Source organism: Dipodomys merriami, unplaced genomic scaffold, assembly GCF_024711535.1.
Source record: "Dipodomys merriami isolate MVZ:Mamm:240054 unplaced genomic scaffold, mDipMer1.0.p SCAF_32, whole genome shotgun sequence".
In the NCBI taxonomy this organism is placed as follows: domain Eukaryota; kingdom Metazoa; phylum Chordata; class Mammalia; order Rodentia; family Heteromyidae; genus Dipodomys; species Dipodomys merriami.
Genome location: NW_027204715.1, coordinates 6,983,280 through 7,009,413, shown reverse-complemented (window position 1 = coordinate 7,009,413; position 26,134 = coordinate 6,983,280). Strand labels below are relative to the sequence as shown.

The following is a 26,134-nucleotide window of genomic DNA, read 5'->3' as shown; positions in this document are numbered from 1 at the left end:
TCTGAGGACTGTAGTTCAAAGTCTGTGAGATTCTTATCTCAAAGCTGTGGTTCAAGGAGTAGAACGCAAGCCTTGAGCAGTACCCAGGTCCCAGTACCAGCGCACACACACACACACACACACACACACACACACACACACACACACGAAAAATAAAGTGGGCACTCTAAAAATGTACCCTTTATCTTTTGCTACATTATTTATGTAGGTCTCCTGTTCAACTATTATTTTTTCTAAAGTATTGATTCACCCTGTTTCCTAAGGAGGACATTTTCTTTGTGCGATTGGTAGGATCTATTTCTTCTGTCAAAAACCTGTAGAATCTTCGAAAACATGACTTACGCTTAATAAATATCATTTCAAGTGAACAAAATGACTGATTCTGTCCCTCAGCCAGAGTTTAGTCTGCTAAGTATTGGTTATTACTACAATGAAAGGAAGGATGCCTTCATTGCTTGCAGGACACTTCATAGCCTAAAACAGGAAGACAAGATAAAGACGCTTTCAACCCCATAATTCATATAATAAAGCATGGATTAGATCCTGTACAATTTCTATTGGCTTAATAGAAGCCTTACTTGAAGTGACAATTTTTCAGATATGTAATTTTAAAATAAAATAAATGCATAGGAATTTTTTCTCTACATATCTGTTATGGGTCCCATTAGGGAAATATGTTACTTTTACTTTAATAGTTATCATTTGTTGCAATCGTGGGACAGTGGAAACGTAAAACAACTTCTCTATTATTTCCCTGTCTATACTTAGCATAATTTGGTATTTTCAAAAAATGCTATGTTTTCATTTTGTATGAATGAAAGAATAGCATTTTTTATTGTGCTTTTGGAATGCCAATAAAATAGACATTTAAATGAGGTGCTGAATCTTTCATAAATGCTTGGCCATCTGTCAGTCAACTAAAAACTACTGTGGTGGTGGTTACCAACAGACGTGTTTATGAAGAGTGAAAGCCCAAGAATCGCCATCATTCATGAATTCATTCTTCGGGTCAGATCTCATTTTTCCCCCTCTGCCTGCAAAGCAGATCTGGAATTTGATCATTGTCTTCCTGTCAGTCCAGTGCCTCTCACCCAGGTAGCCAGCCTCAGTGGCTCTGCCTGGAGCTTTTGTCTTCTGTAGACTACACATCAGCAGACTTTAGTGACCCCAGCAGACACTGGATTCCTGGATCCCTGCAGTAAGCCCAGGGTCATTTGATAGCCAAAGCCCTAAGGTCCAGCTCTGAAGCTCTCCTTCCCTGTCTCTTCCCACCTCTGTCCTTCCTTCCCACACACCTTTCCCCTGATCCAACCTGTGACCATCTGGACATCACTTCTGTCTCCTTGGGACCCTCTACCACAGCTGGTGTCATTGGTTCCCAGCTCACGTCCCCTCACGCAGCCTTTGGCGACACTATCCCACAGGTGTTGAGAGAAGCATAAGGAAATCTATATCTGTATCTATATCCTCATCTATGTCTATTTATAATCTGATGGATTTTCTTTAAGAAGGATCCAAAATGATGACTAGAAAATTGCTACTCTTCTTCCAGATAAAACTGCCTCTAGTTTCCACTATTGATACAGTGGTATTAGCTCCTTTGGTGGTTTCTCTTATCATTGTTGTTGCTATTGTTGTTACTATTGTTATTGTCTTTAAGTAGTTGTTCAAAGGAATTGCCATTGAACAAAACAGTTTAGGAGTGCAATGCATCTTGATCGGTGTCACCTCCTTCAACATTTTCACACATTTCTCCCAACCTATCCTTCTCTTGCTGTTCTTAATTTCGTAGGATGTATGCTGAATTTTGGCTGCATTCACACCTCTTCTCCTCTTCATGTGTCTATCCTTCTCCCATTGGTTCCACCCTATCCCTTTCAAGTCTCCCCTTCCTGATGTTTATATTGTTGAACTTTGAGTTTAAATATGGAATTATACTCATTCATTAGACAGGATGATGTGGTATCATTTGCAAAGAAATGTAAGGACCTAGAAAAAAAATCATGTTATGTGAAGTCAGGCCCCAAGAGACAGAGGTCACACATATTTTCCCTCAAATGTGGAAGCTAGCATTCATTTATAAACATATGAGTAAATGCATTGAGTGGTCTGCAAGTATATACAAACGTATTCACTGAAATACGGTAGATTCAACTGGGAAAAGAATGTGACTGTTTGGTGATTGCTTTACTTGCACTGTCTCCTCTAGCACAGGTATGAGGACTCCTCATTTCAGCCTCCTCCAAGGGCCCAGGACAAACATTTGTTACATGAGTGACTCGATTGGAAGTTCTGGGACAGTAATGTTGTTGGCCTGCTTTAGTCACATGCCAAGATGTCAGAATGATTCTCAAATTCTCATACGATACCCCTGCCCTGTGGGATTTGTGCTTTCAAATTTAATGTGAGCTCATCCAAAAATCTCTTTTAGATGTTGAGCAACGTGGATTTAGCTTTACCACACATAAATGTTAGATTAGACCCTTTCCAAATAAAGGAATAAAATATTAGGTTAGTAATTATTCATCTAAAAGGACACATGTTTAGACTCAAGGGGATGAGTCATAAATTATTTTTTAAAGTCAGACCAGAATCTGAAGAACAATTGTTTTCAGGCGACCTTGCGTCTTCCTCTGAATCCCCTCTGTGAACCTGGGCGATGTCCACAGGCTGCACTGGTGTGAGGAGGGTTGGAGGCAAAAGAGAAAGACAGACGAGGAAGTGAGGATCTGAACCAGCCCTGAGATGAAGAGGCATGCTAGCTTGAGCAGCTCCCTGTGATCTCCTTGGGGGTTATTAGAATCATGTTCAGACTTTTCAAATCAAGAGTAACTAGGATGCCGACGTTGGAACAAAATCTTGGGTCCATGTATAATAATTTTGTATATGTGTGCGCTGGCCCTGGGGCTTGAACTCAAGGCCTGGGCCTAGGCTTTGTCCCTAAGCTTTTTTGCTTGCAGCTACTGCTCTACCACCTGAGACACAGATTTATGTCCAGCTTTTTAGTGATTATTTGGCAATAAGAGCCTCACAGACTTTCTTGCCTGTGCTGACTTCAAACTGCAATCTTTAGGATTACAAGCTCTCTGCTTCATGTGCAATTATTATTTGGGAGGAATAACTTGTTTCCATTCTTGGCAGGGTACCTCATCCAACCTTGATAATCATAAAAATTAATTTTGCCTTCATTTGGAACATTTAATTAACTGGTTTGTGAGCTTTATAGCCTATAGCTCTTCAGTCTTCCTTGCAATGCGCCTCCTTTACCACACAGTAGGTCTTCGGTGCAATGGGATCTTTTCCTTGGTCATTCCTTCTCTCCCACTATGAATCTGTACTCAGCAGTACCAAAATGAATGTGGTCTCTGTAGTATTTACATATGAGACAGACTTGCCCCTTCTTCATGAAACTTTCTTTGTTTTTATTCATGCCTTAAGATTATAGATAAAAGAATCATTTTGTCATGGTCAAAAAAGTATCTGTTTGTGACTGTGGATTCAAATCTTTAAGTGTAAGTGGTTGTACAGCCTTTTCACAATACAATCCTTCCATTCATGAACAGGGCACCTCCCTCCATTTATTAGGAGGTTGGTTTCTATTGCCCAGTAAAGCCCTTGACTTTCATCTATGTAGATTAGGCACCTCTTTGGTGAAGAGTTTTTTCAGACTCAACCTCTTCAGAAAAAAAAAAAAAGGAAAATGCAAATTGAAATCTAAAAAGAGAGATCATTTTGCATGTAATAGACCAGTTCAATTAAAAGAAGAATTTAACATTGTGTCCTGTCTGCAGAATGGCTTTTACTCACTGTTAGTGGAATGCAAATTATTTTCATTTTTTGAACTGCACCATGTACTTGAATACACCAATCCTACGTGTTTATCCCAGAGAAACATTTTTCACTGCATGCATGAGAAGTTACCTAGTTCCATTGCTGCTCCTATCATAATGGAGGCAAGCAAGGATCTATGCAAATGAAAGTACATAAAAGAACATACCGGGCTCCTCTGAGGAATACGGCCTCCAAGGAAATGCGAAGGAGTAAGTTTTTTTTTTTGTTTTTTGTTTTGTTTTTGGGTCCGGTCGTGGGGCCTGAACTCTGGGCCTGGGCGCTGTCCCTCAGCTCTTCAGCTCAAGGCTAGCGCTCTACCTCTTGAGCCACAGCGTCACTTCCGGCTTTTTTTCTTTTTGCTTATGTGGTGCTGAGGAATCGAACCCAGGGCCTCAGGCATGCAAGGCAAGCGCTCTACCACTGAGCCACCTTCCCAGCCCTCGAAGGAGTAAGTTTACTTGGTTTGGGAATAAATATTATTTATCTATTTTGAAAAATATCATGAATACAATGTTGTGATAAAGCAAATGGAGAGACATACGTACAGCAAATACCATCTACATCGTATTTTAGAAGTGTGCACGCAGCTCTGGGCACGTGGTAGATGCAGCCCTGGATGTGGCTCAGTAGTGCAGAAGGGAGGATGTTAAGGCTTGGTCCTGCCGACCACTCAGTTTCCTCATCTCTCAAGGAAGCATGTGAAAATTTTTGGCTGTGATATTTTAATGCAGGGCTTGCATTTGAAAAGCTACAAAAGGCCAAAGCTTACCACTTGAGCCACAAACTGCCTACATCAGGCTTCCCACCATTGCTGGAATGCCAGGCATGGGCCACTGTGTTCACCTCCCTCTGTGGACTGGCGTCTTTCAAACTTTACTTCCTAGGCTGGCCTTGAATAACATCTCCTGTTCTCAGCCTCCAGAGTAGCTAGGATTACAGGCCTGTACCACTGGCACCTGGAGGGATATAAACATTTTTTCTGTCTTGTACACAGCAAATAATTTCTCCAGTCCCATGAGCCTGTTGTCATAATTCTACCTCTTCGATTCCTAGATGTTGCAAGTGTTTGAATTTGAAGGATTTTCTTCTCTTTGTTGTCCATGGATTATTGTACTATTTATTGGTGCTTTAGAGTATGTTCATCTTTCCATAAGTCCTCATTTCTCCTATAATTCTTTGCATTATGTTCATTCTCCTAGACAAACCCGCGTCCTATTTCAGACATGTCTAAAACAGTGTGACATCATATCCAAAATGAAAACATTGGGTTTTAGAATGGCTTCAGGGTTTTGTTTGTTTTTGTCTTTGTTTTTTGTGTTGAAACGGGTAAACTCAAGGCCTAGGTGCTGTCCTTTAGCTTTGCTCAAGGCTGGCACTCTCCCTCTTTTTTTTTTAATTGAAAAAATCTTTATTAAACAGAAGGGTTACAGTTATATAAGTCATGCAAAGATAACGTTTCCTTTTGGACAATGTCACCCTTTCCCTTGCTCTCTCCCATCTCATCCATAGGTTGTATAGTTCATTTTCAACATGTTATCCAGTGAGTGCATTGCTGCATTATAGTTCATTTTCATTTGTTCACCGTTAGTCCTTCTGTTTCTGTACCTCCCCTTATACTCTCCCTCTTGAACTGAACAGCCACTTCCAGCTTTTGGGTGCTTAATTGGAGATAAGAGCCTCACACACTGCCCAGATTTTTGAACCACAATCCTTGGATCTCAGCCTTCTGAGTAGCTAGGCTTGCAGTTATGAGCCGCTGGCACTCAGCTTGATATCAGTTTTTTAACTGTGTCAGGAATCGAAGAGAAGTCTTTGCAGTATGAAGAAATGCAGATTTGGTGCTTCATCTGTTCCTTTGTACTTCAGCGAGTATGTGCATTGGATATAGATTTGAAGTCCCGAGGAAGAATCCAATCAGGGCCCCACAGGAGAGACTGATGCTTGCTTGTTTGGGTAGGATAAGCAACTTTCCAAACAAGCTGAAGGGATCAAAGGAATTGAAACAACGAATGTGTTATCAATCTTGACTATTGAGAGGTCTCCTCAAATATTTTAATCAATATTCACCTTTTATAGATCGTGACTATTGGCTTTAGACAATAGTACTAGGTATGGATCATTTCTATAAATTACTGAAATAATATGAGGCCTTGCATTGATTGTTATACAGCTTGCAAGAGATAAAATGTCTTATGCTAAAATACACACATGTATCCATATCCCATGCTGAATATATTGTGTGAGCTGATCTGCAGAAAACGGGGTTTCAGTATGGACTAGAGAGAAATCATGGATAGCCTTTGAACCTAGGCACATGGCCCGGGGAGGAGGAACCCTCCCACCCATTCCCAGTGCTCAACTGTCTTCAAGTCCCTCAAGGCCCTGAATGCCTGGTTTCAGCAGCATTGTGTAACTTAGTGAAAAGCCATGTGATTTCCCTATCACACAACATCTAATATGGAAATAGGAAGGAGTCAGCTGAGTTGAGTTTGGAACGCAGTAAGGGAGGGAGGCTGACTCTAGGCATTTTCTATCATTATTATTGCTTTGTGATTTTTTTGTATTCAACATCTACGAGGCCAGTGCAAACAGATGCAGTTATACTTACCCAGATTCCATTTCCTCCGTGGTGCCTTGGGCCTAGGAACTTGTGGGATCACTGGAACTTCTTAAAAGAGGATTCAGCAGTTGTGAGTGCTGTTTACAAGAGGATATTGTCTCTCTGTGTACATAAAGTAGCTGTGATCCCTATGCCTGTGATCCCTATGCCTGCTTCTTTGGCCCACAGGAAGTGGTTTTGAGTTGCCTCTGACCCCTATGTCTGTGACCTCATTGACCCACAAAAATGGCTTTGCGTTGCCTTTGATCTCTGTGTCTATGACTTCACTGACTGGCTGCTGGGTTTTCAGTAAAAAAAAAATCTTGTATTTATTCTGATGGTATTCATTCCTTCTGATGGTGTTCTGATGGCATCATTCTCAGATGATTAGAATTTCTACACCATTTCACTCCTCATGACCACCACTGGCAACAGAGAACGGAATGGCCAAGGACTGTGGTGTGTGTGGCTTGCTTGTGCTGTTGCAGAGGCTTTGTGAGTTTGTCTGGTAAAATGCATCATATGGGAAAATAATGATTCGTGTTCACTCCAAAATAAGAGGCCTCTTTCACTTTCTTTTATCTCCTTAAATGATGAAACTGTGAGTGTAAAAAGAACTTTCAAGTTCTAGCTGCAGCAAAATAGATCGTTTCAGGGATTTCCATGAGAAATGGTTTCCTCTAACCAGAGTTATAAATGATTTTTTACTAATATTTATATTTACTACAGTCTCAGTTATTTCTCTGACATAAAAGCTAGTTTATAAAGATTAAAAATGACCTATTATTCTCAGTAAGATATTCCTTTTGTTTCATATTTCTGAAGTTACTACCATGACGGTCCATTCACTTTTTTCTCTCTGATTTGTTACTCTTTATTAGCAAAGATTAATTGTAGAAATGGCTCCTAATTATTTTCCTGTCTTTGTTTCTTTCCTTCTCCTTGTGCTAGTACTGAAGCTTGAACTCAGGGCCTCACATTCTCACTCACTTTCTTGTTCATGGTTGGCACTCTACTGTTTGGAATTATGACTCCAGTGTGGAATTTTGTTGGTAAATTGGAGATGAAATCTCACAGACATTTCTGCTTGGGTTAGCTTAGAATTGAGATCCTCCCTGTTTCAGCCTCCTAAGGATAATAAGCATGAGAATCCCTAGCAACTTGCTGTCCAAACATTTTCTTTGTTTTTTCTTTTCTTTTCTTTTCTTTTTTTGGTCCGGTGTTGGGGCCTGAACTCTGGGCCTGGGCGCTGTCCCTCAGCTCTTCAGCTCAAGGCTAGCGCTCTACCACTTGAGCTACAGAGCCACTTCCGGCTTTTTTTCTTTTTGCTTATGTGGTGCTGAGGAATCGAACCCAGGGCCTCATGAATGCAAGGCAAGCAGTCTACCACTGAGCCACCTTACCAGCCCCCAAACATTTTCTTTTAATATTTCAATAGGTATACAATAGGTGATGGGGAAGAAGAAATGCACACATGGGTTTTGAAATCTATCCTGAATGAGAGTTTCCAGAGATTGTAGAGAACTTTAGACTAGATATTCATGTGGAAAGAATAAGAAAAATTATATGATAATATATTTGTAGGCTTGTTTTCCTTTGCCAATTGCACTCCTGTATGTCATCCCACTTGCCTTACCTGACAAGTGTCTGAAGTAGGCAGACAAAAACACGGAGTTTTGTGAAACAGCTTTCTGCTAGACACAGGGAGATGCAGCCAAACCCTCCACATCCCACACTGGAGCACCTGAGTGTCCACTGGGAAAATCTATATCCTCTAATGTAAATTTAGTTTTTTCATCTGCTTTTTAGAAGCTACTTTGTTAACTGAAAAGAGAAGCACTCTCTCCTTTTCACCTGATAATACTCTCTATATATTAAAAAATCTTTTTCTAGGAACTAATATTACTTCAAAATTATGACAGCAACTCCTCACTCTTGCATCTGGGATAGATCATCCTGGTAAAAATACAGCAGAGAAACTGCAGATAATTTCATTGACCGATTAGATTTAACAGACATCTACAGAATACTTTTCCCAACAGCATCAGAATATACATTCTTCTCAGCAGCTCATTGAACATTCTCCAAAATAGATCACATTTTTACATTACAAAACAAACCTGTACAAATTCAGAAAAAGTGCAATTATTCCCTGCATTCTGTCAGACCACAACAGAATGAAATTAGAATTCAACACTGAAAGCTACCACAGAAAGTTTTCTAAGTCATGGAGACTGAACAACATGTTGTTGAGTCATCAGTGGGTCATTGAAGAGATCAGAATGGAAATTCAAACGTTTATGGAATTTAAGAAAAATGAGCACACAAAATGCCAGCTCCTCTGGTATATGGCAAACACAGTACTCAGAGGAAAATTTATAGCTCTGAGTGCCTACATCAACAAATTGGAGAACTATCAAATAAAAAATGTAATGATGTACCTTAACTTTCTTGAAAAAGAGGAACAAGCCAAAACCCAAGCCAGTAGATGGAAGCAAAAATCAAAATTAAATTATAAATAAATAAATTAGAGACTTAAAAAAGAGAATCAACAAAACAAAAAAAAAAATTAAGAAAATTGACCAAAAAAAAAAAAAAAAGAAGAAGGGAACGCACCCAAATAAAGAAAATTAGAGATGAGAATGAGAACATCATGACAGAAACAAGAAAGATTTGGAACATTATAAGGGAATACTTTGCAAACCTTTATGCTAACAAATTGGAGAATCTGGGAGAAATGGAAGAATTTCTAGAGACTATTGATATTCCCAAACTAAACCATGACGATTTAAGTCAACAAAATAGACCTGTAACAAGTTGTGAAATAGAAATGGCAATTAAAGACCTCCCATCCAAGAAAAGCCCAGGACTAGATGGATTCACAGCCAAATACTGTTTCACAGCAGAACTCCCTCCAATACTTCACAAACTCTCCAATGAAATTGAAAGGGAAAGATCACTACCAAACTCATTCTGTGAAGCCAGCATAACCCTCATCCCAAAACAAGATCTGGACTCATCAAAGAGAACTATGGACCGATCTCTTTGATGAACATTGATACAAAACTTCTCAATAAAATTCTGGCCAACCAACTTCACCAACTAATAAAAAGAAAAATATACACTGTGATCGAATGAGATTCATTCCATGGTTGCAAAGCTGGTTCCCTATACACAAATCAGTGTAATTGAGCACATCAACAGGAGCAAGGGGAAGAACCATATGATCATCTCAATAAATGCAGAAAAAGCATTTGATAAGATCTAATACCTCTGTATGATAAACAGCTTTGGAGAAGCTAGGAATCCATGGAACATTCCTCAATATAATAAAGGCTTTATCAGACAAATCTGCAGCTAGCATTGTAATTAATGATGGTAAGTTAAAAACATTTCTTTAAAATCAGGAACAAGACAAGGATGTATACTCTTCACTGTTCTTCAGTATAGTACTAGAATTCCCAGCAAGAGGCAAAACATAAAGGCAAGAGGAAAACATAAAGGAATCCACATAGGGAAGGAAGAAGTACAGGTAGGGATAAGGAAACACTAGAGCTCCTTAGAACAGGTCAAAACTTCCTAAGATCCAGAATCACAAAGAAATCAAAGAAAGACAGGATAACTGGGATTGTGTCAAACTGAAGAGTTTCTGCATTGCAAAAGGACATATCTAGCAAGATAAGTAGCCCACAGAGTGGGAGAACTTTATTAGCTATGCATCAGACAAGGGCTTCATGTCTAAAATATACTTCAAGCTCAAAAAAATTACCCCCCAAAACAAATCCTCAAAGAAACAGCAACCTAGTTAGTAAATGGGCTAAAGACCTAAAGAGAGACTTCTCAGAAGAAGTACATCACCTCTACAATAAAAAATGAATAAAAACTTTAAGTTTTTAGTAAGTAATCATAACAAGAAATAAAAATAAACTCCATTTCAAAACTAAGTGACATTAGTGTACTTACCTTAGAAATACATCTCACTGCTATAATATTAATGCAGCATTCTTTGAAATCACTTCTCAAATGCCAATAAAATCTGTACAGTTATTCTAGGATAAACACATCCCCTATTTATTCTCATTAGCCATATGCCAGATGGGAGCCAGGATCTATTAGATAATATACAGTTTCACACTAAATCCAATTTATGAAGGTATAACCCTGAATTATATTCCTTTCCCTGACTGCCATATGTTACACCAACATATTAAATTAATTCACATATTGACCAGGTAATAAGTTAATTAAAAATATCCTTTAACAAGTTATTACAGTGGGTCCTTTCTTGATAGATAATATTTTATTGAACATTTTGTGAAACAAGTCACATTTGAGATCTCATTTAATCCTGCAAATAACCCTATGAAATAGATTTACATTTTGTTCAGGTTTTATAGACATTTTAGAAGCTTGCTGGCGGGCACACAGATTTTAAGAGGAGCTATGATTTGGACCCAGGAGCCTTGGTTCTGAAGCCAGCCCTTCAATGATTTTAATACCCCATCTGTAATACACAATTGAAACAAATATGGAATTCATCTTGTTTGGCCACTCTGACCAGCAGATTCAGGGGTGATAGAGGAAGACTATGCCCATGAAGTGATACCTCATAATCTTTTAATAACGTCATGGGTCAAGGAATGGGTTGACCGACAGATATGGTTAAAACCAAAGAGGTCTCCGCCAAACCTCCACTTTTAAAGGTTCAGATTAGCCCAGAGTTAAGGGAAATAAACAGAAGAGCGCATTCCATGAGGTAAATAACAAGAAACCAGGAAGTGCAGGAACCACTGAGCTGTCATGTATCATATGATATTTCAAGAAACAGAAACAGGATTCTTACATTCTTGGACAAATCTAACCTCAAGGAAATGAACGTTTGTCATTTTGATGATCTGATGAGTCCCAAATAACATCAAAATGAAAAAAACATGTTTCTCTATATTAAATTAGAAGTTACTTCTTACAAATGTGGCTATGGGGCATTAATTTTCATCATCCTGGAAAATATTGTATTCTCATTACACAACAATTTGTTACATTTGTTTTTAAATTATTTCCCCTTTTAATGAGTTGAGATAATATTTATATTAACTTATATAGTCAGTAAATGGAAAATACGTTATCATAAATTGAGAATATTAATTATAATACCCAGTATAGCTAAAATATACAGATCTTGACTAAATTAATTGGCAGATTTATTCTTGATTCTAATACATAAGTGATAGGTTCACTGGAAGAATAGACTTACCTATTGATATTCAAAAGTAGAATGTAACATTAGATTTACCTTGTTATTCAAAAAATTAGACCCAGATAACTTTGAAGTAACACACACACACACACACACACACGCACACACGCACACACACACGCGCACACACACACACACACACACACACACCAACACCAAAAACTGACCTTCACAATTTAACGTTTCCAAACAAATGGACCATCCCTCCTGAGACATCACAATGCAGTCACTGTGGACTTAACTCATGTGTGGAAGGCACACATCTAGTTGTGTCTGATTTATCACAGTACAAGCTCCATCTCCCTTGTGTGGATCAGGGAAGCCCTGGATTCAGCTGACATCTGGACCAAGTTTTTTCTAGCTTCTTTCCTTTTTGTAACTTGATCCAGTGATCCCTTGAACTACCTGTCCCAGGGCCCCAACCTGCAGGAGTGCAGGGAGCACAGGGAAGCAAGTACCCTGATGGGCAGTGCTGTGCCTGAGTCCTCCCTTCCTTCCCTGGTGCCTGGCCGGTGGGAGGCAGGATGCATAGAGCACTCCACCCATGTTTTCCTAAGTAAAGTCTTCAGTGTTTGAGTTCTGTGAGGCCACCTTCCTCCTATTTCTCCTTCTCTTCTTTCTTCTTCTTCCTCATTTGCTCCTTCACCTCCTTCTCTTCCTCATTCCCTTCTTCATTCTTCTTCTGCCTCCTTATTCCTTCCTCCTCTTTGTTTTTCCTTCCTTTCCCCTCTTTCTCTTCTTTTCCCTCCTTTCCTTCTTTGTTCTTCTTCCTCTTCCTCATTCCTTCCTGCTCTTCCTCCTCTTCTTCTTCATCCTTTCCTTCTTTGTTTTTCTTCTTCCTCCTCCTCTGCTTTCTTCTTTCCTTTTCCTCCTCCTCTTCTTCCTCTTCCTCTTCACTTTTTGCTTTTAAAATTTTAATGAATGAACATAACTTCCCTGGGCAGATGGGGAATCGTCGGCGGTCCATCCTGGGTGCAAAGACAGGTTGTTCTGTTCACAAGCTGGCATCGGTGTTGCCCCTGTATCCTGAATGCATGCATGCTTGGCTGTGCACAAAGGTTTCCTTCTCTCTGAAGGGGCATGTTTTCACATTTCTAAGCAAACCTCAGAAACTTTAAGGTAGCATGTAATACATTAACTCCTCATTAATTCAGCAAACATTTCATAAACCTATACTATGTACTTGGCATTGAGATAAAGGTAAGGCTATAAACTATGCAAAAGAGACATCTCTTCCAAGAATATTAGAATATGATACAATAACAATAAATTAAAAAATAAGCTACAACACACAAACTGGGCAAAGGCATTGCAGGAATGCTGGACTGCAGAGGTGACATGGTTCAAAGCATTGCGGTGTGTAGAGAAGGCACACCTGAATACCACTGGGCTGTTTGTCTTGGCACATGTGTGGATTGAATGAGTTTTCTTTAATAGCAAAACTAAGTTAAAGAAGGTCCCAATCCTCCGGTCCCTAAAGAGCCCTGAGGTTTTAAGAAAAAGAGGAGAGCATTGTTAAGTGAGTCTCATGCAACTTTTCTAGGAGCATTCTGTGAAACAGTCCATGTGTGAGCTAGCCACTTCCATTTGGCTCCAGTTTAAAATTCCAAATTGCTCCCAGCACCAAAGGGCAGTACTGAATAGCTGCATCTAGAAACACATTGCAAGAATAGCTTTTGCATTTTCCTGTAGAAGATTAAAATTCGTTTTTGAATGTAAGCAGCACGGAAAGGTCATGTGGTTTTGTTGTTCATCAAACATCTGAGCGGAGCATGGCAGGCTTGTGATGTCCTGGACCTCACCGGGAGGGTGAGTGACATTCCTGTGCTCCTACCTGTCCCCAGGGAAAACCTCCGTGCCTCTACCTCACTCACCTTTGGGCTTCTTTGAAGTATTTGCAGTATGTCCCTACTAAAGAGTGCAAGCTGGGCACCAATGGCTCACACCTGTAATCCTAGCTACTCGGGAGGCTGAGATCTGAGGATCACGGTTCAAAGGCAGCCCAGGCAGGAACGTCCGTGAAACTCTTATCTCCAATTAACCACCAGAAAACCGGAAGTGGTGCTGTGACTCATGTGGTAGAGTTCTCACCTTGAGCTGAAGAGCTCAGGGACCGCAGAGTTTAAGTCCCACAACTGACCCAAAAAACGAAAACAAAAACAAAGAGTGCAGTTTTAAGCTTTCACACACCAATTCTTCCACCCTTAAGACAATGGTTACATTTATAAGTCTACAGAGTGGGGTCGCTCCAATGCCTTGCTACCCAGCAGCTTCATGCTCTGAGTAGCTGATCAATTCTTAGTTTATTTTTTTAATTTTGCCAGTATTTATTTATTTTCTTATCATGAAGTAATTGTACAAGGGAGTTGCCGTTTAACAAAGCAATGTATTTGTGAATACAATGCATCTTTATCAGTGTCACCCATTCCAACCTTCTTACTCATCTCTTCCCTATCCACCTCTTCCTTCACTCTTCTTAATTTTGTAGGATATATATTCGATTCTTGACTGAATTCTCCTCTTTATTCATCTACTCCTTTCCTTTTGACCCCATTCTTTCAAATACTCGAGTATTTATCTCTAGATTATGTGTGTGTGTATGTATGTGTGTGTGTGTGTGTGTGTGTGTGTGTGTGTGAGAGAGAGAGAGAGAGAGAGAGAGAGAGAGAGAGAGAGAGAGAGAGAGAGAGAATATAGATTGAGGCTTGAACTCAGGGCCTGAGTGTTGTCCTTTGCTTTTATTACTCAAGGTTGGAGCCATAGCTCTACTTCTGGCGTTTTGGTGGTTAATTGGAGAAAAAAGTCTCATTGGCTTTCCTGCTCAGACTGGCTTCAAACTGCAAAGCCGCCTCCTACATCATTGGGATTTCACGTGTGAGCCACTGATATCCAGCTCTAGATTTTTTTTCTTAAAAAACACATTATCCTGAAGTCTTTGTACTAAGGGATTTCAATTCAACATAATGATTTATGAGTATAGTGCGTCTTGAACAATGTCACCCTTCCATCTCTCTCCCCCATCTCTTCCAACCCCTCCTAAGTTACCTGACCCCATTTTCACAATACATTCACTATTATGACTGAATTAGGCCCCCACCCTTCTGCTCTCTATTTTTCTGCCCACCCCTCCCCTCAGCCTTCCTCTTCCCAACAACACATGGTAAATTTAAAAAGAAACGTCCCAACACTCATTTTGAGGTTAAAATCACCTTTCCACAATTCTGTAACCCGAAAGAAATACATTTAGGCTTTTATTAGTAAGATGTTGAAGTAAATAAGGCAATGCACTCTAAAGAGAACACTTCATTGCCTTCCCTCCTCTTCGGTACTTTCATTCAGCCTGCACAGTCGCGTAGCAGATTCTTCCTATGAAAACCATGTTTCAGCTTCACTAGTGGAACCTCATTCTCTAAGGCCACAGCCCTGTCCTTTGTTCTTTCAGATAAGGAGACAAGGAGGCATCCAGCTCCTGGTGGACCTGCTCGATCACCGGATGACCGAAGTTCACCGTAGTGCCTGCGGAGCTCTGCGGAATTTGGTGTACGGGAAAGCCAATGATGATAACAAAATTGCTCTGAAGAACTGCGGTGGCATTCCAGCGCTGGTGAGGCTGCTTCGCAAGACCACGGACCTTGAGATCCGGGAGCTGGTCACAGGTTAGTGTCATTCCTAAATCATTGTGTTCCATTATCCAGCCCAGTAGCAAATGTGTGAACAAGGTATTATGAACAAGATACAGTGCCTCACTGAGCACTGATAACAGGTCATCTCAATTTCTGTTTTCACTTAAGTGAATAAAATAATATTAAGTGTAACAGGTGTGGGTTGATCATATTAAATGATTAGAATCCAAAGGGAACCCTCATTTAACTTCTGTGATCATATGTCAGTCTTTGGCAGGTGACTTAAGAAAAGTTGAGTCTGGGAAGGTGGCTTAGGGGTAGAGTGCTTGCCTAGCATGCATGAAGCTCTGGGTTCGATTCTTTGGTACCACATAAACAGAAAAAGCCAGAAGGGGTGCTGTGGCTCAAGTGGTAAATGCTAGCCTTGAGCAAAAGAAGCTCAAGGACAGTACCCAGGTCCTGGGTTCAAGCCCCAAGACTGGCCAAAAAAAAAAAAAAAGGAGAAGCAAAAGCAGCAGCAGAAGAAGTTGTTGAAGTTGAGTATCTTAGCATACCCAGAAGCCACCATTAGAACATTAAAAAAAAATGGTAGAAAGATGATGCTATTGAGTCATTGGTAGTAGGGTACCCATTCTAGGTTTTAGTGTGGTTAAAATCAGAGTTTATTAACCTTTACAGTTAATTTACTGATTAAAATACTTATGCCTACTCAAAGACTCAGTGTTACATAACTGCACATTATGGAAATTTTTGAAAGCTACAATGAGAAAAAGCCTTTCCAGGATCATAAATGAAGATATAATGATGAATATTGAACAAATGAGAACATGTATAAAACTCAGTATACCTTTCTTTCTTGGAATAAATATGGACTCTGTAAACATCAGTTATTAGCTACCGTGCCTCACTTTGGGTAGGATGTAGCACTGGGATTTGAACTCAGAGACTTATACTTGCTAGGTAGCTTGAACCACACCTCCAGTTCTTTTTGCTTTATAGGGTCCTACTTTATTCCCTACCCCTCTGGACCATGATTTTCCTAATCGCAGCCTCCCGAGTAGCTAAGATGGCAGGCATGAGGCGCCTTGCCAGGCGTAGCCCTTCCTTGTTAAGCATGCCCGTTTGCTTGTTGAAGTGCTAAGGACAGACTGCTAAGGACAGACCGGGGCTTCCCGGTCTTGATGTTACATGTTAATGTTTACTAGGTGGTGTTTCTGATTCTGGTTCATCCAAGTACCCCTTTAAGTGAGAATTTGACAAATGAATTACCAAAGTGGCTCCTCCAAACTTTCTTTTAGTTTTTCATGATCTCACTGACCTTCTGTCCTGACTAAAATGTCCTTTTAAATATGCTGATAGCATATATTAAAAAAAGTGTTTATTTAAAATAACACATTACTCAAACCAGGCAATCATAAATATTTATCCAGTCCCAAGTCAAGCCTCCTAGTATCAATATATTTCCTTATGTTTTCATCTTTTATGATCATGGTTGCAGCCAGTGCAGGTGGCTCACACTTATAATCCTAACTACTCAGGAGACCGAGATCTAAGGATCATAAATCAAAGCCAGCCTGAGAAGAAAAGTCTGGGACATTCTTACTTAAGGAGCTCTGGCTCAACTGGTAGAGTACCAGCCTTGAGTGAAAAAAACCTAAGGAACAGTACCCAGGCCCTGAGTTCAAGCCCCAGGATCCCCCCCCCCCCACACACACACACACAACTAGAAAAAAAGAAGGAAAGAGAAAAGAGATTACTGTTGCATCTCTTTCTCTATTTTAACTGAGTTCAGACTAAACACAAATCCTTTTTTCCTCTTTATGTAAGTGGAGAATTGTCTTTGTTGTTGAAAGAGTAATTGTTAAAGGTTATCGTGTTATTAAAGTAATATTTCATACTAAGTTAGCATAGATCCAGCAAGTAAAATGATTATTATCCCAGTAATGTGCTGTCTCACAGATCATTCTGAGGTAAGTTACATAACTGAAGATATTCCTTGTCAGTTGGTTTTGAAAACGCACCCTTTCCTTCATGGACGGTATGTGGGAAAGGACCTAATGTGTATGCTGGAAACAAAGCACTTGTGTGTGTGAACACCTCAGTACTGGATGCCTGAAGCCCGCAGAAGTGCGGGCCTGCAGAGCACCTTCTATATCCACGACTGTCATTCATTTCATGCTTGGGAAAGGACTGGATTTATACTAAACCTTGTATTTGCTCCACACATTCGCCTCATGTGGAAGGCTCCCTGGCGGTTCATCTCGTTGTCAGACTCAGCCATGTGGAGAAGCTTGATGGTGTAACATGGGGGTCCTGCCCCCAGTGACATCCTGCAGAACACTCTGGTGCGTCCTGCGTCCCAGTGTCCAGCACACACTGGACTCCGCTGCCGTTTGCATCGGGGGTGGCTGCAAAGGATGTGATGTCAGTTATGCCACGCCACAGTCACCTACCAGATCCTGAGCCTCCTCCCCCCACCCATTCTACACTGGGGCAATGGCCAGAAGTTCTAAGTGAGCCCTATTTGGACACATCAAAGGCAAACAGTCTGTCCCAAAGCTCCAGGAGATTCTGTTCCTGGGGAAGCTTAGGCTGCAGGAAGCATGTTAGCACGATGCACAGCGAGCAGACAGACAGTGTCCATGCTGCGTGTCATGGAAGGGACGGAGGTTTGCCCCCATGGTCAGGTCTTAGCCCATAGTTTTATTAGCAGTGTATGCAGTAGCCCAGGCTCTCTCCATCATCTTTTCCAACATTCTCACCCTTCCCTCCCCTCCCCACCTCTTCCCTCGCTCTTCTTAATTTTGTAGAATATATATATTGGATTCTGTTTAGCACTGTCTACCTTCTCTTCATTCATCTACCCTTTTCCCCTGACTCTACCCCCATCCACTTCAAATACCTGCTTCCTGGAGTTTCCATTTGCTGAACTTTGATTTTGGCTTTCTAAGGAACTACACTACTTGAGATCTCCATGAGATGGGTAGATGCCATATTTCAGTTAATACATTCCTATATACTTGCATATCACTCAACCTATGCACTTGTGAATTTGTAAGCTGAATCTAGCTTCCACATATAAGGGAAATCATGCATCCTTTGTCTCTTTGTGGTTGACATGCTCCATCAAGAAGATGTGGTATTAGAAAGAATGATATTGTACGCTTTGTAAAGAAATGGAAACACCTATTGAAATTCTTTCCTACTTCCTTCCTCTCATGTCTGAATCACCCATAGTTATTTCATGGTGGTGTTTACTGAATTAAATGTGGCAAAATGTCCTCATGTATGAACACAACACTTCCTATGTATGTCCTTCATTAAGAAAAAGCCAAACAGACCTTCAATTTACCTCTGTGAATGTTAACCTGAAATAAAAGATAGGACTTGTGGTATGAACAAAAACCCAGTAGCAAGTACATGGGCTAAGCCGCCACTCAAGAGAAAGCAATTGGCAGAGCTCACGTGTGGCATGAAGACATGCCGGGGCAGAAGGGATGTCTGCTGGGAGCCAGTCTGTAGCGCCAGTGCCTTCGAACTTTCTGTAGTGAAAGAAGTCTGAGAGAGCCAGGAATCAGCAGGTCCCAGATACCTGTTTAGATTTTACAGAAATGATACAAATTTAGCCAAGGCTTACTTCACCACCTGACTGAAAGGGAAAAAAAACGAGGCGGAGTGAATGCAGTTCAGAACCTTTTCATCTTCTATGGGTCGGCATTCATCGCAGCGCACTGGGAATCCTGTATTTTCGTTCAACTAACTAGGTTCAGCCACAAGGTCGGCAAAGCCTCCATTTCTCCTGTCTTTATTCTCTTGCCACCCCTCCCCTGGGACTCTGGTCTTGGTGCATATTTGACAAGAGTAGAATAGTGAGCCTGTCTTCCTGTGGGAATGCAGACGCCTCATGCATTCCAAAGTCATGCACCCCTCAGACATTCCTGAATTTCTATAGACCTCAGGTGCTGTGCCAAGCCCTGTGAATACTTTGGTCAGGCTCACCACCACAGTCAAGCCCAGCTCTGAATGGTCAACACTTACGTGTTACTGGCTGCTCAGAATATTTAGAGACATCCTCAACAAATGTGCCTGTATTTTAGAAACATACTGCATGAACAAGGAAGGAGCCAGTGGCTCTGAGGGGTGGAACAGAATGGAATGTAAGCAAAAAGACTTGCTTTACTTCTTTTGTCCAAAAGAGTCACCACAAATACCCTAGGAATGAGGTTCAACATCCACGTATAAATTAACTAACGCCATGATGAAGTATAGTAACTCCATCTGTGCGTCTCTGCCAGACCTCATTCAGAATTCAGCCTCACTGCGGTGGGACAGGCCAGTACTTCCATCCAGTCTCTCCTTTTGTTTGTTTGCTTTTGCTTTTTTTTTGTGTGCCATTACTGGAGTTTGAACTCAGGGCCTGAATACTGAGCCTTTTTGCACAAAGCTAGCACTCTACCACTTGAGCCACAGCTCTACTACTTACTTTTTAATGGTTAATGAGAAATAAGAGTCCGACAGATTTTCCTGAACAGGCTGGCTTTGAACCATGCTCCTCAGAGCTCAGTTTCCTGAGCAGTTGAGATTACAGGTGTGAGCCACCAGCACCCAGCTTGTCACATTCCCTTCCGCCTCTTAGCTCCAGCATGGTAATATGTATCCACTGGAGAAACATTCTTTCCACAAAATGTTGGAAACAAATGCTTAATTTAAAATGAACAATTTTAGAGATTTTTTTAAGTTTTGTAAATTAAATTTTAGATGAGACATTGAAGGTCTATAAGGTCTTAAGATATCCAGAATGCCAAATTATGAATAATTGAAGGCTAATAGAAAGAAATGATCTTGCCAAGCTATAAATAATTTATCGAATAGTTCTTGGCAAACTGTTTGAACAGTAATAAAATGTTAAAATTGAGGCATTTGCATACATTTCCATTGCACACATAAACATGCATGCTGAAAAAGCCAGCTGCCTATTTGCGCTGCAGTATCTGTTCACAGCACAATGTGTTTTGCCAGTGCCTGTTGGCTTCGCAATAAATAATTTTCTTCCCGTGCAATAATTACTGGGAGATGATGATCAGAATTTTATTTAAACCCAGTTGAAACTCTTCTGTGCTAGCCATTACTTGAGATGCTCCTAAGCAAGTAAACCGAGGAGAAATGTTGCATGTCCTTTGGATTCAAAGCAGGTGTTTTTGAGAGCTTTACTGTTCTAAGAGTGTGCTTTGCATACCCAGATTTTTTTTCCTTTAAACTATAAAGACAGGCCACCAGTCCAGAGTTGTTCTCGATTTCTGTCGTCATTGATCCCTCCTCCGTAGGTTGCGACCCGGTGTCCTCTGTCTCCTCTCTCTAGCTAGATGCAAGGGAGAGGGTAAGAGCCATCTGGACACAGCAGATCTGCACTTAGAGTGTTTGTCTCCAGGACGCCCGACCCTTCTGTCTGTGCTTTCCACTTCAGTCCCAGAAGATAAAATTTGGAAAGTCAATTTATGTTTATGTTCTCATATATGTATAAGCTATAGAATTTTGAATAGAAAATTACTTTTCTCAGGAGTGTTTTCTAGAATTGAATTTTATCCTTGATGTTATAAAATTCTATGATGATATATGATAATATCATTGTTAGGGATGTAGCAGGGGTCTAGAGTGGGACCCTGCAATTCTAAGAACTCAAGCCACATGTTATAGTACAAGCCAAAACACAGGAGGAGGAGGAGGCAAGTAAATTACAAGTTTGCAGACAGCCTGGACTATGAACTGAATGAATTCCAGGCATATATAGCTATATAGTGAGATCCTATCTCATAAAAGCAAAAATAAGCCTAAGCCGAGCACCCCATAGCTCATGCCTGTAATCCTAGCTACTCTGGGCTGAGATCTGAGGACAGCAGTTTGGAGCCAGCCCAGGCAGGAAGGTCTGTGAGACTCTTATCTCCAACAAACTACTCAGAAAACACAGGAAATGACTGTGTGGCTCAAGTGTTATAGTCCTAGCCTTGAGCACAAAGAGGCTCAGGGTCAACATCCAGGCCCTGAGTTCAAGCCCTAGGACCAGCAAAAAAACAAAAACCAAAAAAACAGCAAAATTAATTTTTTTAATTCTAAGGACTTCCTTTCATGTTTTTCTACCCTCTGTTTTTTTTATGAATACAAAATACTCAGTTATTTCTGTGTAGCACCAGCCAGTACTTGAAATCGATGATCTCACTTTTCTCTAGTTTCACTTCTTCTTCTTCTTTTTTTTTTTTTTGGGGGGGGGGCGGTTGTGGGGCCTGAACTCTGGGCCTGGGCGCTGTCCCTCAGCTCTTCAGCTCAAGGCTAGCGCTCTACCACTTGAGCCACAGCGCCACTTCCGGCTTTTTTCTTTTTTCTTATGTGATGCTGAGGAATCGAACCCAGGGCCTCATGCATACAAGGCAAGCGCTCTACCACTGAGCCACCTTCCCAGCCCTAGTTTCACTTCTTCTATAGGAACCTTTCTCATTGGTTCTACAAGGGAACCTTGTGTGGCAATACTTAAATGTATGCGTCTTCTTCTTCTTTTTTTTTTTTTTCCAGTCCTGGGGCTTGAACTCTGAGCCTAGAAACTATCCTTGAGCTTTTTTCTTGCTCAAGGTGAGTGCTCTACCACTTGAGCCACAGAGCCACTTCTGGCTTTTCTGAGTACTTTATTGGAGATAAGAGTCTCATGGACTTTTCTGCCCAGACTGGCTTCAAACCCCAGTCCTCAGATCTCAGCCTCCTGAGCAGCTAGAATCACGGTCACAAGCTACTGGTGCCCTGAGACAGAGGGGGCATGAGATTAGTTGCTCTCTATGCACACAGGTGAAGTAAAACCTTACTTCCAGGTAAGCTTTGGGGTTGACATTTCTTTTAAGTGCCTTAGTTAGGACTTTGCTTCCGGCATCTGCTATCAGGGAAGCTTTTTAGTTCTCCTTACTGCACAATTAATTCCTATGTGGAGATTCTTCTTAGGTATTTATTTGTGCCATTTGTTTGTCTCTGGCTTGGGAGGAGAAGCTAAAACTTGCCTGGCCAACAAGTATTCTGTTTTTGTTTTTTAAATTTTATTTTATTGTAAAGATGTTGTACCAAGGGGTTACAGTTACATGAGTAAGGTAATGAGTACATTTCTTGTTGAGCATTGTTACCCCTTTTTGTTTGTTTCTACTATCCCTTCCCTTCCCACCTCTCCCCCTCCTCTCTTCCCCCACCCCCAAGTTGTAAAGTTCATTTCCAACATAGTGTCTTGTGGGTATCTTTATTGCGATAGGTCATCCTGTGTTCTTGTTTCAGCATTTTGTTATTCCCCTTCCCCTCCCCAAATTAGATAAATGTATATAGTGGATGCAGGGCACCAAAACCAAATGCAGTGACAGCAGGGATATACCATAGGGGGAAGAACATACAAAAGAATAAAAAAGAATCATTTCAGTGGCAGTGGAGGTGGAAAGGCGAGGCCGCTGCTTCCATTCAAACCCTTAACCCCCTCTCTTCTCCTGCTCCCATCTTCTCTGAGTTAGAATCTTTCTGAGGGCTCCACCTAGACAGGAGCCAGCGCTGCGATGGAGCCCCACGGTGTATACCCCAGGCTCCCCTCGGGCCCGCGGGCTGAGGGGCCTCCATCTGTTAGCATGCTGCAGAAATGTGCCACTGTGTCTCCTCTGCTGAGCCTGCCCTTCCTTTCTCTACCTTATTCCATTACGTGATTTCTTCTGTTCCCCAGTAGAAGGTTTCTTCAGCCCTACATGAGTTCTGAACAGTTTGATAGCTAAAACAAACAGTAAATGTTACCAAATATCCTCTCCTTTCCTGATGGAAGCCAGGATGGAGGCACTACTTGATGTCTGCCAGCCAAGTGAGCTTGCTAATTCAAGAGAAGCCTGGATAGAACATTAGTTGAATGCCTGCATGGAAGGAGCCATTAGCACAGAGGAGAAACATTTTCTCACCAATACTCCCAGCACACTCTTTTCTTCCCTGGCCTAGTTTCTTTTTATTCTATCTTTGGTGATCATACAGAGGCATGTCTGTTCCTCCCAAAGGAGAAGCTAGGTAGTTGGTCAAGATAGTCATTCTTCCATCTTTGTAGGGCTTCCTGTGAGAAGCTAGAATTCCCTATATAATATATATATATATATAACACATATGCATACTATGAATATATGATATATAATAAATATGATATATACTAGGAATATACAATATATTATATGTGTCGTATACATACATATCATATATATATATATATATATATATATATATCATACCAGGAATCACTGAAATGATTTAGGAATAAATTTCTTAATAAAATTCAAGATCACTATTTTCTCAAGATTTAACATTAAATCTCAATCTCATTTCTTATCCAAAATTATATCCAACCATGTTGTCTAATGCATGTTAGTATCTCTAGAGCAAGATTAAACATCACAAAGATAAAAAAAATAAAAAACCAAGTGGAGACAGTCTGATAATGAAAGGCCAGCCATGTGGAGATGCCTTGAATGTTAATATAAACTCTTTCAAATAGCAAATTCCCTGGGAGAAATTAAAAATCCAAGTTTAAATCCCCTTTCATGTTGAAGTCCAAAGACATTAAAGTTCAAAGGAATTAAAGGCAAAAAAATCAATATCTCTTGCCATTGTGTGTTAAAGTTCAAAGTCTACAATCCTAAGCTAACTAAATGTAAAGCCATTCTCCCCCACTTTCTTCTTTGGCACAGCTCAGCCAGTGGGGTTCTGGTGCCCTGTGGGGTACAGGCCTTCAATACTAGAGGCCTGGGCTGCTTTCCTCTGGAACTGGCTGCTCACTTCCATGGCCTGAGAAGATTTGTTATTTCATTTCAAGTAGGACTCATTTCATCAGTCAGGAGCACCCTCGCCCTTTGTTGGGTTTAGAAGATGGGCCATCATAAGCTCTGAGAGACGATCCCAGCACATCCCAGAAGCCAGCTACTTGCTTCTGTAGCCCATCACCACAAATGCCACAATGTAAACCAATGCACCACTACTACCTTGCAGTCTGAGACAGCTCTCGCTGAGTGAAAATAAAATGATGCTTCTTAGATTTCGTTTTGGAATGTGCCAGTCAGCTTTCCATGTCTGCGACAGAATCCCTGGGCTAGAGAGCTTGCCAGGAGGAAGAAACGCTCATTTGGGCTCATGGTTTCAGAGGTTTCAGTCCATGGTCACTTGACTCCTTCGCATTTGAGCCTGGGATGAGGCAGAGCATCTTGGTCGGGAGTTAATGGGCAAAGGAAACACACCTACCTCACGCCAGCCACAGTGAAGAAAGAGGGGGTGGGATAGAAAGTAAGAAAGAAGAGAAGAGTGTGGAGTAGCAGTTTCCCCTTCTGTGGTATGCCCCCAATGGTTTTCTTGTAGGCTCCCAATTCCTAAGGTTCTACCCATCCCAACAGAGCCACTGACTGGCAACCAAGTCTTCAACACAAAAGCCCCTGAGGGACAGTGTCTAGATCTAAAAGATAGCACAGAGGATCCTGTGGACCAGCCATTTCCTTGCCTTGTCTATCTTCTAGCTACTGTCTGCATTCCTTGGCTTGTGGCCCCTTTTCTAAGACACCACCATACATCTCTGCCAGTGGTTTCATAGTCACATTATCCTGTTCCCACTGAAGGAATGATTCTCTGCCTTTAAGGACTTGTGTGATAGGTTAGGCCCACTAGATTAAACTGAATGATTTCCATCCATGGTAATCTTCCAGTCTCAAGATGTGTAACTAAGAAATGTGTGCATTATCCTGCCCATGTAATTGTAACCCCTCTATACAGTATGTTCACAAAAAAAATTATTAAAAAAAAAGATGTGTAACTGAAAATCACCTACAGAGACTCTTTAGTCATGTAGAGGAGCAGACTCACAGGTTGAGAAATGTGCGACATCTGTAGGATGTGGACATCTGTAGGATGACCCTTGGGTTTCCCATCATACCTGAACGATGAGTCGGTGAGTTTTAGTTGAATGATACGAAGTCTGGGTATAGCCTGCTTTCAAGCGTCTGTAATCTGTGAATTCAAGCCCAAGGCCAGACATTGATTAGTTTTGGCCTGAAGCATTTACCCATTGAAGGTTCATCTTTGCACAGTGTCTGTTTGGAAAAGCAGAACTCTGAATGCCACGGCTATCTTGCAGCATTAGACATGGGCAATGGGGGTCCTGTCACTGTGTCAGCCATGTTTGGACTGGGAGGCAGAAGCACTATGAATGGCCTGGACTTGGGGATTCCTTATCAGGCTTTAGACCTGACACAGCCACGGGAGCTGGAGCAGAAGGCTGTGGAAGGCCTTGCCTCTGTGTGTGCTGATAGACTGGTAGTCTACACTGGCCACATGGCTGCAGTTAGGGAGGGAATCTGGATGTGAAGCATGGCAAAGCAAGGACCCACTGCTTCTGCACTTCCTGTTTGCATTTGGGCCACAGAAGTGATGCACAGCAGATGGCAGCTGGACCTGGACCTGGGGAAGCTGAAGGAGGAGCTGCCGGCCACCAGCCACCTCCCACCCAGAAGGTGAAGCAGAGGAGCAGTGAATGCGCACGGAAGCAGAGGATTTCTCTGCAGACAGACCCAACTTGAGCCAAGCAGGAAAGAACATTCTGGAAAGTGTAGTTCCAGTGCAGCCCAGTGCAGCTACTGTGATGAATCTACCAAAACAGTCCCTATAGGAAATAGTGTCTTTCCCTTCTTGGCATTTGAAATCTTGGGATTTGAACTTACTCTTTCAAGTCAGGCATCTTGGCCCCAGTGAGCCCTGTTGGGTGGTAGGCCTCACGGGGTCGCACCGCTTGTTAGCAGG

At 41.3% G+C, this 26,134-nt stretch overlaps 1 protein-coding gene across 5 annotated transcripts in view; it reads left to right on the top strand.

Annotated features, from left to right (window-relative positions):
• Positions 1-26,134, top strand: part of Ctnnd2 (catenin delta 2) — a 795,501-nt gene that overhangs the window by 582,999 nt on the left and 186,368 nt on the right. For all 5 annotated transcript variants that reach the window (XM_070042191.1, XM_070042192.1, XM_070042190.1 and 2 more), the window contains one exon: positions 15,130-15,343. In XM_070042191.1, the coding sequence (XP_069898292.1) occupies positions 15,130-15,343 (214 nt within the window). The remainder of the gene's footprint in view (positions 1-15,129; positions 15,344-26,134) is intronic.